Source organism: Schistocerca serialis, chromosome 1 (genome assembly GCF_023864345.2).
Source record: "Schistocerca serialis cubense isolate TAMUIC-IGC-003099 chromosome 1, iqSchSeri2.2, whole genome shotgun sequence".
Taxonomy (NCBI): Eukaryota; Metazoa; Arthropoda; class Insecta; order Orthoptera; family Acrididae; genus Schistocerca; species Schistocerca serialis.
Genome location: NC_064638.1, coordinates 423972171 through 423990537, shown reverse-complemented (window position 1 = coordinate 423990537; position 18367 = coordinate 423972171). Strand labels below are relative to the sequence as shown.

General features: G+C 39.9%; 1 protein-coding gene across 4 annotated transcripts in view; it reads left to right on the top strand.

Annotated features, from left to right (window-relative positions):
- The window catches only part of LOC126472148 (uncharacterized), a 628043-nt gene that overhangs the window by 593030 nt on the left and 16646 nt on the right, over positions 1-18367 (top strand). For 2 of the 4 annotated variants that reach the window (XM_050099915.1, XM_050099914.1), the window contains exons 6-10: positions 12146-12340; positions 14778-15047; positions 15255-15401; positions 15889-16337; positions 17867-18139. In XM_050099915.1, coding sequence (XP_049955872.1) covers positions 12146-12340; positions 14778-15047; positions 15255-15401; positions 15889-16337; positions 17867-18139 — 1334 coding nt within the window. Of the gene's footprint in view, positions 1-3484; positions 3573-12145; positions 12341-14777; positions 15048-15254; positions 15402-15888; positions 16338-17866; positions 18140-18367 lie in introns of those variants that run through there. The other 2 variants (XM_050099917.1, XM_050099916.1) reach the window with 2 other exon arrangements.

Genomic DNA, 18367 nt, shown 5'->3' with positions numbered 1-18367 from the left:
GAAACAGGCTTCCGTAAAAGTCCTGCCTGAGCCAGCCACATTCCCGCTGAGCCGAGGGCGCGGAAGCGCGCCAGATCTCAAGGCAGTTCACCAGCAGACATAGTAACCGCGCGTCAACTATCGGCTTGCCTTTTCCTTGCTGTGCTCTTTCTCCTCTCTTTGTAGTCCCATTGTTCGATAAACTCCTTAGTTTCAGCATTTTATTTTTCAATGCTGTTTCTAGATTTGTGTCTGAGCAGAATGATGGTGTTCTAATGGGGTCTGAGCCGGTTGGTAATCCCTATCTTAAATAATATAAAATTTATTCATCTGAAAGGCACTTTTTGTCAGGAACTATTGGGAACAAAATTTTGTAAAAAAAACATGGCTTGTAGTTTTACATTTCTAACCACGTTAACAGGAATATTTCTGAAAATAGTGATTAGTTTTAAGATGATAATTAGTTTTGTAAAAAGTAAACATTAATAATCTGTCTACATTTTGTATATAGACAAGGCTTTAATTTTTTTGAGATTTACAAAATGAGACAACCTTTGTGTTAAAATATCCACAATATTCAAATTAGTATATCCTGTAATTTTGAACACATTCTGGCAAGTAAAAGCTGGGGGAAAGTGCACTTTATTCTTAAAAAATGCAACTTACGGGAAACAGCCATTAAAGTTGCCAGTGCATCCCAGCTCCTTAAAATGGATTGTCTTCATCCTCTTCCATTTCATCTAGCAGTGTCTTTTACCTGCTCCTCTGCATTGTCTTGTCCTTGTTTCAAGGTCTCTGACAGATCTATCAGGTGCCCTCACTTTTCTTTATGTAAATTCAACATTTGTTTCACTGTGAAGCGAGTAACAGTTTCTAGCAGGTAGCAGTCTTTTTCGGGGCTTCACACCTTGCAACATTTCCTTCAGTAAACGTTGCCACTGCATCAAAGACACCACAATACGGTGTACCAATTGACACAAACACTATCTTGGGAATTCTGCCTCAGATTACGTTGTTGCTGGATTCTTAAGGATTCTGGGTGCAACCATGAAGACATTTTTCAGTAATCTTACATGTGACAAATCTGTGAATGTTTCTTTCAATAACTCCACTATGGGAAAAGATATAGCTGTTTTGTGAATAAATTTTTGACCATTTTGCTGTTCTTTATTGTATTTGCACCATGAATCGCTTTCTGGGGGCCATAGGCCATAAATCAGTTTATCGTCTGCTGAAGAGAAGTGAAACAAAACTGGTAATACAACTTATCACATTTCGCCTGATGGCCATGATAAGTTCTCTGAGTCTGTTCTTACCATCTAACCCTCTGCCATCTTCTAATTTCTCTCCTTGTATGAAATTGTCAGTCCTCGCAGCCTCATACCCATTTGCTTTTATACATGAACTATGCACTCCAGTTTAGTGATAGTTACATTCTCTCCATGTGGCTTCGCTTCCACAGCTGCTTTTAAAGTTTTTAAATCCCCATCTCCTAAGTAACTGGCGAATCTTCAGCTGTTCACATTCTTGGAAAATGGTCATGCCCTTACCGTGTTTTTTGTTAAATTCTTTTTTTAAATGAATGAATAGTCCAGAATATATATATATATATATATATATATATATATATATATATTAGTGTGTTATATATCACTGGAAAGTGGAAATTCCATAGATTAAGATCAATGAAAAATTGGGAATTTTCTATATTTCATTGAGAACCGGACGAAATGATTTCCATTTACAGGTTTACGGAGTCAGTAGTGCCGTGCTGATATTGTAGTTGATTAGTTAGTAGACGCGTGAACTGCTACTGCTTAGTGTGCTAGATTTCCCGAACAAAAACAATTTTTTGAAGCTCTGGGACCGTCTACAAATAATGGATCAAGCCGGAACTCGAACACTAAGCTGTCAACACGCAGTGCTCTACCTTGCAGTTCTCTGAGCAAACGTCACGGCAAGATGCTGAGGTTCATTGAACGGCCGCCTCTGTAATGCAGGATTTTTCTTTGGCCATGAGTGTACTGAAAAACAATGTGTTATTCACGCGTGAAAACATAGCAGTGTAACTTATTATCGTAAGGTTTAGAACTTTTTCAGTGTGATCACGTAGTTTAACAAATGGAGAGGAGATAGGTACAGAATATATGCTCTCCAAATAGAGGCGATCAGAGTTGCGGCACCACGGTAGTGCAGTGGTCTTGTACTATTATAACTGGTATATCGGCCGTACGTGAGGAACTGTAGAGAAACATGTACGTGACAAGTGTTTAATCATCGGCGTGAGTGATAAATATATGAACCATTAAGTTTTGTTGTTGGTGTATACCTATATCTTGAATGATATCCTGATTCTCTTCCACACTCATTGATGATGTTTGTCATTAGCCGGGAAGGTAATCCGAAACGCGGTGTTTGGATTGTTCTTACTTGTGCTGATGTTGGAAACTGGTGCAGTATGTTTAGGAACATTCTCTTGGCCTACCGACAAGACTTCTTTGGTCCGTATAGGACTTAACGTCTGTCCCATCGTGAAATGTCAGAGAAGAGACTTGAGAGAAACATCCTGTCAAATCTATTACTGCGTGTTTAAAAAATTTGAAGCTATATTAGAAATGACGTAAGATGTTTCTCTGGAAGAACATCATATGGTTTGTCATGGTTTCTGCTCCTGTGCGACGAACAAATCACTATCAACAACACTGCATGCCCTCGCTTTATTCGAAACAGCCGAGGGGCTTGAGATTTAATCAGTGACCCAGAAATGTAGTCCGGTGGTCGGGAACGGAACACTGATATCTGCCCTCCCTACTTTCTGTCCAAATGCAAATTACGAAAATCCTTTCAATTATTTGAATTGGAACAGGCTCACTCTGCGGCAGTGAATAGGGTACTGCAACAGTTTAATAATTTCGCATAATTGAAAGATCATTGTAAAGGAGTGAGAGAGGTGGTCGAGGAAAAAAAGGTATTCTGGATTTTTGTCATCTCGTCGACACAGAGATGGAAGAGATGGAGCGTCATTTCGGATTTAATAGGAATTGGGAAGGAAATCAGCTTCAGCCGAATATCCCGGATATTTGCATGAAATGAAGTACCAAACCAAGGATTTGAATTCCAGTCCTTCCGGATATAAGAGCTATCTCTGTCTCGGTTCTAATACCGACGCGATCGGCTGCTGAAGCGGGATTAGCTGCGGTTGCCAATGTGCGACATGGGCAAGTGAAGTAAAGTGAGTTCGTGTAGTGCCGGCGGGCGTGCGTTAGCCGCGGCGTCTCCCGTCGGAATGAGTGCCGAAGGGTCTTGTCGCGGAATGCCGGTGTGCGCCGGCCGCCATATTAGGCGTCGCAGCCGCCGTCCCACACATGGGACGGCTGCGCTGAATAAGGCCGAGCGGGGCCCCTACCCAGGCGACGCTCCCCCCTCCTCCGCCTCCTCCCCCACCCGCACACGCGGAGGCGGCAGGCGTCGGCGTCGCGACGGGCGCGCGCTCAGTGCCGGCAGAACCTGCGCCCAGGGAGCATGGGTCGCGAGAACAGCAACAGGTCAGTGGGCGTGCGCCAGCTCTGGCGCTCCGTCGCCGCCGCCTTTAGGTAAACAAGCCAGCGTGGGCGGTCCCCGCGCGCTCTCTGCCTGCCCGTCTGTGCCTGCTCTCAGCTGTGCCTGCCCCTGAGCGCTCTACACCTCTCGCACGCGTGATTCTAAAGTGTTGCAGCAGTGATTGAGTGATTGTGTTGTGCGGAATCGTCGACGTCGCAGCTTGTCGTGCTACGCTGCATGTCGGTGTTTTGACGGTGTGTTTCTTAACAGTGAATCGTCTTTCTCTGTTGTACTGGTGCCACACAAATATTCCACAGACGTGCTGCTTGTCGCTAAATTGTGGTGTGGTTTTCATTAGTGAGGACAAACAGCAACACAGTGCGTCTTATTTTTCGAAGACACTCTTTCGAGTTAAGGCTGTAGAAAATTAGCCATCTGAAAAAAGCACATCTCCGTGTTCCACACGTTTTTGATTACAGAAGGAAAAGTAGCACAGTCTCGGCTCTATTCGGTGATGCATGTAGCGAATATTTTCATACATCGGTAGTGTATTCATAATCAGCGAAATATTTCCCGACATGGCAGTGAGATATTATTCACACTTCATTCTCTGTGCCGTACACTATTCGAAGATGTATCTGTTTTAGTACTTTATATAAGTGCCGTGTGCATAGATCTTCATCTGTAATTCGCGAACTACTGTGCGGTGTTTGTAGAAATTTCATAGTAAGTCATTATTATTATTATTGTCATTGTCTCCCCCCCCCCCCTTCTTCCCACCCTCATGGTTGGTGAGCGGAAATGACTGTCCATATGCGTCCTTAGAAATCTGAATTTCTCTACTTTTTCTGTCCTCGTAAGTACATGAGAATGTACTTGGTCACGAACCTGAGTAATGCGATGTCTTATTTTTACTGTTTTAATTCTGGGTATTGAATTTCGAGTGAAACGAGGCCATATCTTAGGCTGTACGTTACAGTACCCAGAAAGTCGCAGCCTAAATCCATTCCACGGCTTGACAGTTTCTTTCTTGCCTTCATATATAGCGAGCAGTAGTAAACACTTCGAGTGTGTGGAAGCCTCCTAAAAGGTTTCGTTAACGCTGCGATCGCGATTTTTGCAAATAGAGTTCTGTTCTGTTGCTCAGTGATAGTGGTCTTAGCACGTGTTACGACGAGCTTGATGGGATAGTGCGTGAAGGACGAATCGGCTATCCTTTGGCGCTCAGCTTTACAAAAATCGTTCGTCTTGTTGTTATCACCTGGTGTTGAGATTAGTTGCTGTACATTTTTTAGCAATTTTGCATGTCTTCAGTGTTAATTGGAATGACATTTATAAAGATTGATACTGCAGATTCCAAGGTACACAACCTGTGGAATTGAATTACTGGTGGCTCGTCGGCTTCTCACCATCGGGCGATAGCGCAGGCGCCAACCACCAGCAGCTTTCACCGTCATGTGGAAAATTAGATATTTTAATAATCATGAACGGCATACTAATCAGTCAAACTTAGCATATACAGAGTAACATTTTCAAGTTGTAGTTCCAAAGTAGCTAAGCTGATGTAGCGAAGAAATATTTGAGTGATATCAATTTTATCTCTGTCGAAGGGTAAGGAAAAGACACTGCACTAAGTTGTGTAGAGGCGATCACAGTGTAGAAGTAGCACTCAAAAACTAACACGCGCATTAAGGATCCAGGAGTTTTTGGATGTGAGATCCCGCGATTCATTAATCGTGATTGGAAAAACATTGTAAAATCTGATCCGCCCAGATGCATCAGATTTCTACCTCTAAATGCAGCGCACAAAGTGTCAGATGATGTGTAATCTTCGTGTTTTCTGTTGGGCAAGTAGTGGAAGACGTTTTGGCGAAGAGGTGTTTCACTTTTCTGATGACAGGTGAAACGGAAGTAGATGGTCTACAGCTTATAAAAATGCATAGATAGTGAACAGTAATCTTTTTTGATGGTGATAGGATCGATGAAAGAGGACAGTAACGGAAGAATGTTTTAGATTCCATAGAAAGCTACTGATTTATTCATGCTCTTGATTGGTAATTCAGTACGAATAATTAAATGATGAATAGTCATTTATTTATTTTTTCAACCTATGAACGTGGACAAGTCGCCTGCAAGTATTCATGTTACACAGAACTTTTTAGAATTTTAGCTTTTGTAATCACTGCCAACTTGGCCTTCTCCTAATGTCGGGGTAATTAATTGTTTGCCTGTAAGTGGGATCGAGTCGCATTGTTCGGAATTTCCGTATTACTGTGTCGTATTCAATTTTGTCTCCGACTTGTAATATGTACAGTGTTCCTGAAACCAAGAGGTGAACGCAAGTGATCCATCGTTACACTGCTTTACAGAATATGGAGAGCGACGGTTCAAACCCACGTCCGGCTCTGGATTTTGAGAAACACTCGGATGCTTATAAATTTTAGTTAGCGTCGTCTCCCATGATCGACATTTGGACTAATACCTCCAGTTTCTGCACTAACATTTTTGACTCGGCATTGAAGTTGGCTCCTGTAGGGTAGAGACGAGGAGGGCATAACAATGAGGAATGCTTGGGATTGTCATCTGCCGGAGCCGCCATCTCTGTCGAGCTCTTCATTGTTGTTTGAAGATGTTGCGTACGTGCAAGTCGAGTTATTGCGGTAGAAAATTTTTAGCCTGGGAGACAAACATCGCGCACGGCGTTCCAGGTTCTCGCGGTGTGGCCACAAATTGACAGCTTTAGTTGACTGCCGCCGATTATTTATAGAGGTGCGCTAAGGCGGCGGTGGGTGGGGCCCGCTACCAGCCGTGGCGCTGTAGAGAGCTGGCCGCGCGCGAAGTGCAATTATACAGCTGCCGGTGCTGGGCTTGAGCGCGACTCCGACACCTCTAGCAGTTGACGTCACAACTCTAGAAATCTCGGGCTTTGCTCGAGCTTTCGACTTCTACTGGTTCTGTCCCCGCGTCGTTCCCAAAGACTGTTCGTGTGCTGTGGATTTAAATAACAAAATTAATTTTGTACCGTAGACTGCAATATCTTTTAATGGAGCATGTCATCTGTAAACAGCAACAAATAAATGAATAAGGAATATGCACCGGGCCCAACGAGATATACGATCGAGTGATATATGCTGATACTACTCCACGACTGATCACGCCACTAAAATTTAAATCGCGATCGCAGTTACAGCCATTTTAAAGTGACGTATGTGGTTTATTAGCCATTCAATTCTTGCTTCATTTTCCTCCTTGTTTCACCTCAACGTTACCATCTTGTTTTCAGTCTGATTAGTTAGTTAGTAACAGATTCCATAAATCATTTGAATTATTCTTTTATTGAAATTATGTGAAACAAATCAGTAACTGGTAGTTTTCTTGTACTTCATTCTAGTATGTGATCGGGAATCGAAATGCATATTTGCGAACCGATAACCAATTAAAACATTGTGTAATGTTTTTGATGGACAACACTTTTGCCTTTGGATGTGAGCTTTACTAAAAAATTACCATAAATGTTTGTGTATCCATACACAACATATGATAAATCTTCTTGCAAATTAGCGTAAATACAACAGGAGTTTGGGAGCTGGTATGACTTAATAGTATTTCCTTCTGTGTCCGACGAAATTATCAGATTTCAAGCGGAGCTGCAACTTGTTTTTGAGGTTCGTTCGTAGTTGCTTGCAGTCTCACTGTGCGAGCCAAACGTCACGTGACTGTTATGGTGGCCCATGCTGTTGAATCAAGTTTTGTGGTGTATTGGGGAATCTCGAGCTCGTTCAACACGAGTATCATTTGCCCAGTTGTGTACTCGACTTGCAATACTGTAAGCTCTGGCAGTTAGTACACATTGTCTTAATCGTTGCGGGAAATAGAGCCTGTGAGAGAATGCACGATAAACCGCAATCGCAATAGGCTACAATCTGAACTTTATCAAAGTCGGAAACGTGATGGTACGCATTTCTCCTCCTTGCACGAGGCATCACAAAAACGTTTCACCAGGCAATGCTGGTCCACTGCTGTTTGTGTATGAGAAATCGATTGGAAACTTTCCTCATGTCAGCACGTTGTAGGTGTCGCCACCGGCACCAACCTTGTGTGAATGCTCTGAAAAGCTAATCATTTGCATATCAGAGCATCTTCTTCCTGTCGGTTAAATTTCGCATCAGTAGTATGTCATCTTCGTGGTGTAGCAATTTTAAAGGCCAGTACTGTATATGCCATCCCTTCATGTCTCTAATGTGCTCCCTAGGTGACAAATCAGGGGACTGGGAAGACCAGTCAAGAATCTGTATATTCCGCAAGGCGTTTGTGGTATGAACTGCAGTGTGTTGTCTTTCATTACTTCACTGCAATATCCCATCCGATATCCTGATCATGAAAGCAGAGTTTACCACTTTCCACTGATGAGCTTTGGACATTAAGTAAATAAGTCCTGTTATCATATCTAATAGCTCCACACACCATTATTCCAGGAATTTGAGAGATATGGGTCTTGAATGTTGCTGCTTCCTGTGACCTTTCACTTAATCGACTGTGGATACGTTGGCCTCAATCACTCTGCCACAGACAGAAGTGACACTCAACACTGAACACCACTGAATGGTGCTCAGTGTCATAGTTGACCCTTGCTACACATCATGAAAGTATCTGTTACCTGTGGATGGTGTCATATTGTCATTCGTCTTTTCATCATAGGCAGGTGCGTAATCCATCAATATTGTTGCCCTGGATGGAACTGTACCTATTCTTCATGCCCTGATATCTTCCTGAGTGCATCTCACTACCACTCATTCTATTGTCATTACAGTATAATCTTTCAGTATGATGCTTCCATGTGCCTCATTCCAACAAGTCAAGCTTTCTCAACATATGAAAGCTGTTGATAAGTAGCATGTCAACATCCTGGGCATGCCATCTTGCTATCTCAACCTGAAAAAAACATTAGGCACTCCCAGTAGCCATCATGTACTCAAACCTTCCTTCATCTTTATGAATGGCTTGTTTGTGCACTGAAAATAAGCTTGCATAAGGATGTCATTTTAACTAGAGTATCGGTTTGGTAGCATTGGTAAAGGTGTTCATAGTGTACTGCTTGCCATTTCTGTCTGTTTACATTTGCAGTTTGGATTCAAGGGACTCATTTAAAATTGTTAGATGTAAGTATGACATATGGAAAAATATTTGACATTTCTTGCAGATTGTATTTCTTGGGACTCTACTAATGATTTTTTGCTGGAGACCCTATCTGACAGGTGATAATATGAGAAGCAGCACTTGTTGTGCATACTGATAAGTCAGTCATAGGTCTTTGACTATGTCCTCTGTCAATGTTTAGTAGCAACAGTAGATGCGCTAAAAATAAAGAAAATAATTTGAGTGCTGGAATACATTTGCTATGAATGGTGCTTCATTGAGAAGCAGAACATATGGAATACATCTCCATTAGTCATTTGTTTGTTTTCTGCACAGTCACTTATGATGAGTGAATGACAAGGATATTTGTGGTGTAATACAAAAATATAAACTGCCAGATGTAGTACAAAGTTTAATGACTTTTTATTGAATACTGCTAGAAAACATTTTGGGTATCATGAATTGGTACTGCTATGTATGTTTTGTTTGTTTACTGAGACATTTATATGCATTATAGCTTTTTCAGGAATAAATTAGTACACTAATACTACAAAAGCGTGAATCAAATTTTGAAGACTTATCCTGTAAATAACAGACATAATCTTCATTTGAAGATTTATTTCCTTTCGACATGCTCAGTACAACAGTGCTGAGAATTGTTGATTTGCCATCTACCACTATAATCATTGCTAACAATATGTTATTTACAGCAGTAAATGGTTGTTGTTGTTGTTGTTGTGGTCTTTAGTCCTGAGACTGGTTTGATGCAGCTCTCCATGCTACTCCATCCTGTGCAAGCTTCTTCATCTCCCAGTACCTACTGCAACCTACATCCTTCTGAATCTGTTTACTGTATTCATCTCTTGGTCTCCCTCTACAATTTTTACCCTCCACGCTGCCCTCCAATACTAAATTGGTGATCCCTTTATGCCACAGAACATGTCCTACCAACCGATCCCTTCTTCTAGTCAAGTTGTGCCACAAACTTCTCTTCTCCCCAATCCTATTCAATACCTCCTCATTAGTTACATGATCTACCCATCTAAATGGTTAAGAAGGGTAAAAAATTTGAATAAATTATTCAAATAGTTTTTGCTCTATTTTCGGAGGTGATATCTAAAATCTTTGCACTAGTACTTAACAGTTCTGTGTGGCTGAAATGAGACTCATATATTTCAGGAAATGATGAATTAATAAGTATGTTGTGAAGCAAAGAAAAATCGATACACAGGTTTAATCTTGGATGATTTGAAACATAACTCTATGAACTGAGTACTCAACACAAAGGCTTTAACTGACTCCTGTTGTCAAAGAATAATCATTATGAACAACACTGAAAAAAGTGTTACACATCAAGAGAAAGGTACAAACACAGAGCAATGTCATCATTGTGTTCAGTAGTAATGCAATTAAAAATGTTAAACAGTAAGTAAATATAAAGGGAACAAATCAAAAACATAACACTAAACTTTTTAAAAAATAGTGTGTATGTAATAAGTTAAATTAAGTCTCAAGAAAATAAAATTAGTATGTGACAAGAGTGCTGCCTTAGTCCCATGTCCTCCACTTACAAAACAAAGACAAAAACTTAATCTGTTGGAAGCCTTGGAAATCAACAAACAATCTGGCCCACAGTCCTGATTTAATATTGAATGACCAAACACAGCTTAATACTTCCTCTCTTCTAAATATCAGTTAATTCTCTATTCCCTTATTCCCTATTTTTCCAATATCTGTTTATTTATTTACTTTGATTCTGTGTGCTTCATATGTTATGTTGCTACTATTGCCAGCGCTGCATTTTATTCTTGTTTCTCTATCACCTCCTGTATGTAATACCTCTTCAAGCTATTCTTCAGCACTCTTGTCATATGATAATTTTACTGTATCGGGACTGTTAATTTAATTTATATAGGCACTGTTTTTTAGTTTAGTTTTAATGTTTTTCTGGTTCATTCCCTATAATTTTTTTTACTATTTAAGTTTAACATTTTTTGTCCACCTCCACTGCCCTGTGACTTGCATGTCTGGCTGCTATGTGGAGGATCCAGGTTTGATTTCTGGTACTGTGAGGGACTTTTCCATGGCAGGAGGACTGGAATGAGGTGCACTCAGCCTTGTGATGCACATAGAGGAGCTACTTGAGTGAGAAGTAGCAGCTCCAAGATCTACAAAGCCGACGACAATTGTGAGAGAAATATACAGCTCCTGCCCTTCAGTATCGCATCTGCATGACACCTCAAGGCAGAGGCATTTGGTGGGTTGTGAATGAGCCATAGGGGCCAGAGTACGGATCTGATTTTGCTTTTAACATTTTTAATCACATTACTACTTTACTGTCAAGGACGACATTTTATTCTGTTCTCATGGCTTGCTCTTGATGTTTAACTAATTTTTTGGTACTGTTAATGAATATTATACTTTGACACTGTTAACCAGTCAAAGTCTAATGATAGCCTTATAAGCTGAAAACCAACTAACAAAAATAAATTACTCCTGTAGGTCATACACAGTATTGTGCTTTTCATTTATAGTTATGAAGTTATTCTACCAAGAAGTGATGGAAGAATCAGTTTACATTATGGAAATACCATTTAAAAGATTGTGAATTTATCATATAGAGTCTCTTTGGGACTGAGGTGCATATATCAGTATTTTCTGATGTAGTGAAGCTGGCCGTTTACCTTATTTCGATTGGAACTTGCATATATTATGTTTCTTCAGTGGCATTAAGCAGGAAAACTAGGAAAGGGAGCGAATGGAAGAAAGCTGAACAAACCTTGCTGACCAGTGAATGATGCTGGTTCTGCAATAAATATTTATGTGGTTGATTTTGTTACTAACCTTGTGATAACTGCTGTTTTACAACAGTCGAGAAACACTTTATAGGCATTTGAATGATTAGGGAAGAATGACTCCAACTTTGTTTTTCACTATGAGTCAACAATTTTTATTCTTTAAGCACTGTATAGTAAAGTTGTAAATGTGATACTATTTACTCTGTTAACCCACAGTCATGAGCTTTACAACTACTATAATATTGAAGAAACATCTATTTCTCATTCAATTCTTTAGCTATATCTTCGAATGAATCTACATTCAAAATGAAGAAAAGCAAATGCTAATGCCACAATGTCCAAATGGTATTGGGCTATAAAAAACAAAATAGGATTCATGTAATTGACTCTCTTGATGAAGGTATAGATAAAAACTGCAAATAAGCTTTTCATATAAAATAGTCTCCCACATTTTTTAATATTAATAACTATTAATTAAATTGAACGTGTATTTCCCTAACTCTGCGTTTGACATATTTTTAAACTGTTTTCTTGTGGATCTCTTATTCCCAGAATTTTATTGTCACTCACAAATGAACTTGATGTAAATTTACTCTCTTTGCACCAAATTCATTGAAAAATGAACAATGAAGTTTCATTGGTTTGCTCTCCTCTCGCAGTAGCATACAGTTTTGTTTTTGTATGTTTGACAGGTCAGCACTGCAGACACTGCACCGTGTTAGCTCGAAGGCACGTGAGCATAACCATTTTTTAGGTGGTCTCACACATGATTGGGTTGCTTACTATGAACAACGTGTCGAATCGGATCGCTCGTGCCTCAACGAGTGGCATGCCATGGATAACCTTGAGTCAAGACGTCCCCCGTCACCTGACTCAGTGCGCACTAAGTGAGTTAGCATTAAAGAATTTGATTAGTTTGATACAAGTATCCTAGTTAATCTTTACAATGTAAAACAGGGAAAATATTTGGAATTATATGTAATTATTTGCTAAACTCTAAACCTTAAGTGCTATCTAATGGATTGGTGTTATAATACTTTTTTGGAAGAATGAAGAGTTCTGGATGCAAAATTTCTACTTTTACCATGGTATCCCTGTTTTACTACAGTACTAATTTAGTCAGTTTTCCTATTCCTTGATAGAATGTAATGAAATTCTCGATTATGTATACCCCTAACAATGGTGAGCACACTGGACTCACGTTTGGGAGGATGGCGGTTCAAACCCCGTCTGGCCATCCTGATTTAGGTTTTCTGTGATTTCCCTAAATCATCCCAGGCAAATGCTAGGATTGTTCCTTTGAAAGGGCATGTCTGACTTCTTTCCCCATCCTTCCCTAATCTGATGGGACTGATGACCTTGCTGTTTGGTTCCCCTCCCCCACAAATCAATCAAACAACAAAAAAATTGAAGCACATGGAATCTGTGAGGTGGGAAACAAAGTGAAACATCATGGATTGAGAGGGTGCTCTTTAAGTGCCCATACCATGTTTCTATCTCTTTCTGCAAGAGTTCCTCTTTCAGTATCTTCCCTACCCTTCATTTCTGATTCTTTCTTTCCCTGTTACTCCTATCCTACTCATGAGAAACTTCATTTCACATGCCTGTAATCAGCTTACATCTCTTTTCTTCATTACCCCCTGTTTCAGATGGACAGATCAGCATTGGGATGTAGGAACTTCTGTACATTACTTTTTTGTGGGTTATCTTTGTGCCAAACCTGGCAACAGCCTTGACGCAGTGGCTACACTGGTTCCCGTCAGATCACTGAAGTTAAGCACTGTTGGGCGTGGCTGGCACTTGGATGAGTGACCATTCGGGCCGCCGTGCGCTGTTGCCATTTTTTGGGGTGCACTCAGCCTCATGATGCCAGTTGAGAAGCTACTCGACCAAATAGTAGCGGCTCCGGTCAAAGAAAACCATCATAATGACCGGGAGAGCGGTGTGCTGACCACACACCCCTCCTATCTGCACCCTCGGCTGAGGATGGCACAACGGTCAGATGGTCCCGATGGGCCACTTGTGGTCTGAAGACGGAGTGCTTTGTTCCAAATCCGGCTCCTTACACTTCCCAGGAATGCTACTGCCTGTCTGCCATATTCAGTGATCTCTTTCTCATTTCTTCCCCTTTCCTCTGTCACACTTCTCCAATACTAGGCACTTTCCACCTTTTTCAATTGTTCACCTCTGAGTCTTACTCCGCTAGTTTGAGTATCTTTCTTTCTAGTTGTAACCAGGATCTCACATCTGTTTACATTACATTTCATTCCATCCGGTCTCGCAGTTTCTTTCCAAGCACTCAGTTATTCCTGAAGCTCCGCCTCCCTCTTTCCTCGGGTCATAGTCATCTGCAGACACCATTATTTTCATCTTGTCTTTTCCAGTTTTCTCTGCCACATTAGTCATTATCTCATCCAACAACGAATGACAAAGCACTGCCCTGTTTCACACCGCTTGTTTGCTGGAACAATCCGTCCTTTCATTTCCCATTCAACTCGGACTTCCACAGAACATCTCATCCTCTCTTTTCATGTCAGGTACCCAATGCGATGATCCTTCCTTATGGTGGTCAAATATGGTTGACTGGAACCTTGATGATGAGTATACCTGCCCTCACATTCCCATGCTATCCAACACTGGACCACTGTTGCATCCAAATGCACCACGAGTAGGGATACTGCATGATTCAACCAGCTGATCAAATAGAGACACACAAGGGGCTTCTTTCATACTCTGTCAGGTGTTGATGACATTGTTTCACTTGAGTATGCGACACATCTGTGACTTTCACAGTGATCACTCGATATCTGAGGATTACGTCCTTTATATGCCCAACCAGGCATGTAACATCACTAAATGTGAAAAACACTACTGCTGTCTTGTGACAATTCTACCAGTTCAGAGAATTTCAACTCTAATTATAATTTATATACATGCTCATGATTTTGTGTGTGTGTGTGCGTGTGTAATACACACTATAAATACAGTTCCCCCTGAGGAATGTTATTGTGATAAGCCTTCTTTTCATGACTGGTTATTGGAATTGGTGCATATTTTTCCCCATGCAGTTTATTCATGCATAGTAAAGTATTAATTCCATAAAGAAGTTTGCCATGAAAAGATAATTTCACCATATTGAACTACTTTGACAGGTGCTGGAAGGAATTGACATTTGACACTTGTTGCAATTTAACTGTTAATTTTTCTGAAGCAGTATTTAATTTTAGACTGAAATGAAGTTGTATGTGATTGGAGTACAGTTATTCAGTTGCTATTGTTAAGTGACATAATGTCTATATGCTGATCTTAGAATTCCTCTTGTAGGCCACGGGAGCGTGAGGAGACAGAGCATGTGATCCGATCAACACTTAAGGAGATAATGATGTCAGTGGACTTGGATGAGGTTACATCTAAGTACATAAGGAGCCGCCTTGAAGAAGATCTTGATATGGATCTTGGTGAATTTAAATCATTCATTGACCAAGAGATGCTCACTATCTTGGGACAGATGGATGCTGCCACAGAGATATTTGAGCATGTCTATCTTGGCTCTGAATGGAATGCTTCAAACCTTGAAGAATTACAAAGAAATGGGTAAGTAAATATTTATTCCTGACAATTGTGGAGACTTCAGAAAGTGATGAAAATAAGAGAAAGAAAGTTGTCTTTTAATTTAATCTTTGACTTGTTACTATCTTATAAATGGCTGGCTTATGCTCATTTGCCTTCATATGTATGATGCAAGAACAATTTTAAGCAGACATAAAGGATGTATTTATTTATAATTGGGTTCTATTTCAGTGTGAGGCATATTTTGAATGTGACTCGAGAGATAGATAACTTCTTTCCTGGGATGTTTAACTACCAGAATATTAGGGTTTATGATGATGAGAAGACTGATCTTTTGAAACATTGGGACAATACATTTCGCTACATTACAAGTGCCAAGTAAGTAGCTGAATTAACTGTGATTCATAGCATTAGTGCTAGGCCATAAAGTAGCCATAAGAGTGAAAACACACCATTTTGAAGTTTATTTTGTGCTTACTTTGTTTGTATACTGATAAACAGTGCCAATTTATTGGTCAGTTGAGGCATCTTTCCTATCTTGCGATACTTTTGTATACATCTTACTTCAATGATGACTCAACTTGAAGTGAGTTTCGGTCAAAGATTACTGCTTCCATATCAATGAATGCATGCCTTCACTCTTCTTTTTCTGGCAGTAGTTATATCCATTGTTTTTATTTTCATTTTTCATTGCAAAGCAACTAACTTTAATTTTTTTGAAGTATCTGGTGGTTGAGAAACTCTATAGAAAATAATAGATAATAGATCAGTATTAAAGGAAGGTGCAGGTTGCTGCATTACTTAAGTTGTATATCCGAAACTTCGTAACAATTGTAACTGTTTTCCTTTCTCTTTTGTTTTACAGGAAAGAGGGTTCCAAGGTTTTAGTACATTGCAAAATGGGAGTCAGCCGTTCTGCTTCAGTAGTGATAGCCTATGCGATGAAAGCATACAACTGGGATTATAAAAAAGCCTTTGAATATGTTAAGCAAAAGAGAAGCTGCATAAAGCCTAACACCAGCTTTATCTCACAGCTGGAAACATACCAAGGAATGCTAGATGCAATGAAACACAGAGAGAGGTTGCAGCGTTCAAAGTCCGAGACAAATCTGGGCAATTCCCCAGCTTCTGAAATGTCAGGAGACCTGAAAGATGCCTCAGAGAACCGTCAAACTACTCTCAGAACTCTCACTGTCCCTTCCTCCCTGACACTTTCATCATCAGGGCGTGAGCTGGCCAAGTGTGGTAACAGACCGAAATCGTGGTCACCAGACAATGCTGTTGCATCATCTATGTTCGCAGCTGCCAGTAATGGTGAGTATATTTTTTACACTTAGTCCATATTCTATCACATAATTAAGAAGATACTTTATGTCTTTGTTCGTCCAAAAGGAAAATGGGAGTACATAATAGTATTTATGAAGTTGGGAATGTGGCTTTCCCAAGGAAAGATAGTGATAAATAGTCAGATGAATTGAAAGCAACCACTGATAAATGTTGTAGAGCTATTGTGTCTTGCTACATGTGTGACATATTATATCTATATTACTTAGCCACAGAAAAATAATCACTTATTTTGTGAAACTTTCTGTCTGCTTCATACTAGTAATGTGAAGTATGAGCACAGACTTTATTAGGTTAAGTGTCTGATAATATAATGTACAGAGGGACGGTTACTTTACAAAACTTTTGTTAAAAACCAGGAATTGTTAGATGTGATCACAGGTGGAACAAAGACCGGCAGCTGACATCAAGTATGAATAAATGTAAAATCTAATGAAAAGGATAGTTGCTACTCACCATATAGCAGAGATGCTGATTCGCAGGAAGGCACAATAAAAAGACTTTCAGAAAGTTAGCTTTTGCCCAACAATGCCTTTGTCATAAGTAGGCAGCATACACACATGCACGCAAACGCAACTCGCATACACATGACAGTTGTCTCTGGCAGCTGGAGCCAGATTGTGAGCAGCAGGGAATTATGGGAGACGCAAAAAAACTGGCAAGTATGGAGGCATACAGGCAGTTAGTGTTCTCCAACATCCATGACTGCAACAGGATGAAGACTGGATTATTTTAGTATATATGTACACCATAGCCTTTCATGTGTGGCTTGTAAAGTAAGTTTGAAGACCTGGATATGAAACGGAGATAAGGGTCCAGTAATGAAATGATTAAAAAGCTGATAAAATAGAATCAAAATATAAAGCTGTTTCCTGTATAGATGAAGAACAAGGATAGGTTGTAATAGAACTATAGAGAAGAATTTATTTTACAAGGAAATTGCCCACACAGCAGTGACATCAGTTATCTATTCTCAACAGTATGAATGCGATGTTCACTTGATATCTGAAAGGTACATTAACATATATGAAATAGCTGTTCATAAATGTTTGAAAAGTAGTTATTCTCGTACATACACACTCAAGTAAAAAGCAATGTTTCATACATTTTTATAGCTTTGTTTATCAAATCTTCATTATTCATGCATTTTGATATAAACAGTAGTCCTGTTGTTATTTTTTTGTGTGTGTTTTGTCTTCTTTGGGCTTTTTTGTAGCATTCTGCATTAATTAATCAATGATCTCTTAATACAATTGACAAAAAAAGAATTTCCGTTTAGAAGAACCCTTATACAGTTCCTTTTTTTACTTCTATATTTTATTTTCCAGGAAAGTGGAATATTGTCTCCCTTCATCAGGAATTATTGCTGAATGATTTGTGGCCTGTCAATTTCCTGTCTTTCTTCCTGATACAACATTAATGCATTTTGTACATGGATTGAATATCAGAAAAATGATGAAATAACCAGTCCTATGTTTTTTTCTTTCTTTTTGTTCCAGCTCCTTCATCTGTATCTCTGGAACGTTTGGATGTCTGTTGTCAGCAGGAACAAGAAACTGTGCCACAATTGGTACGTTCTCGAAGCACTACCTCTCAACAAGCACCACATCTTCCACATGGAACTTCAGATGCAAAAAATGTTCGTATGCCATGCGTCAATGGGGAAGCATACAGTGTATCCCAAAACAAAGTGGTCTACCTTCCAACAACCGAAACTGCTGTAAAAAGACGCGTCAGTGAACTTGAAGCTCGTAGTCGAGGTATCACTGCAGGTACTGTTTCAAGTTTCTGAATTATTAATGGCAGTTAATAAATACGTTATTAAAGAAGTGTGTATGTAACCACCATGACAACAACAACAACAACAACACCGCGCGCGCACGCACACACACACACACACACACACACACACACACACACACACACACACACACACACACACACTTGTTCCATTGTTTGTTAATAGTTATCTCAAATTATAAGGTCTCCAACAAACATCT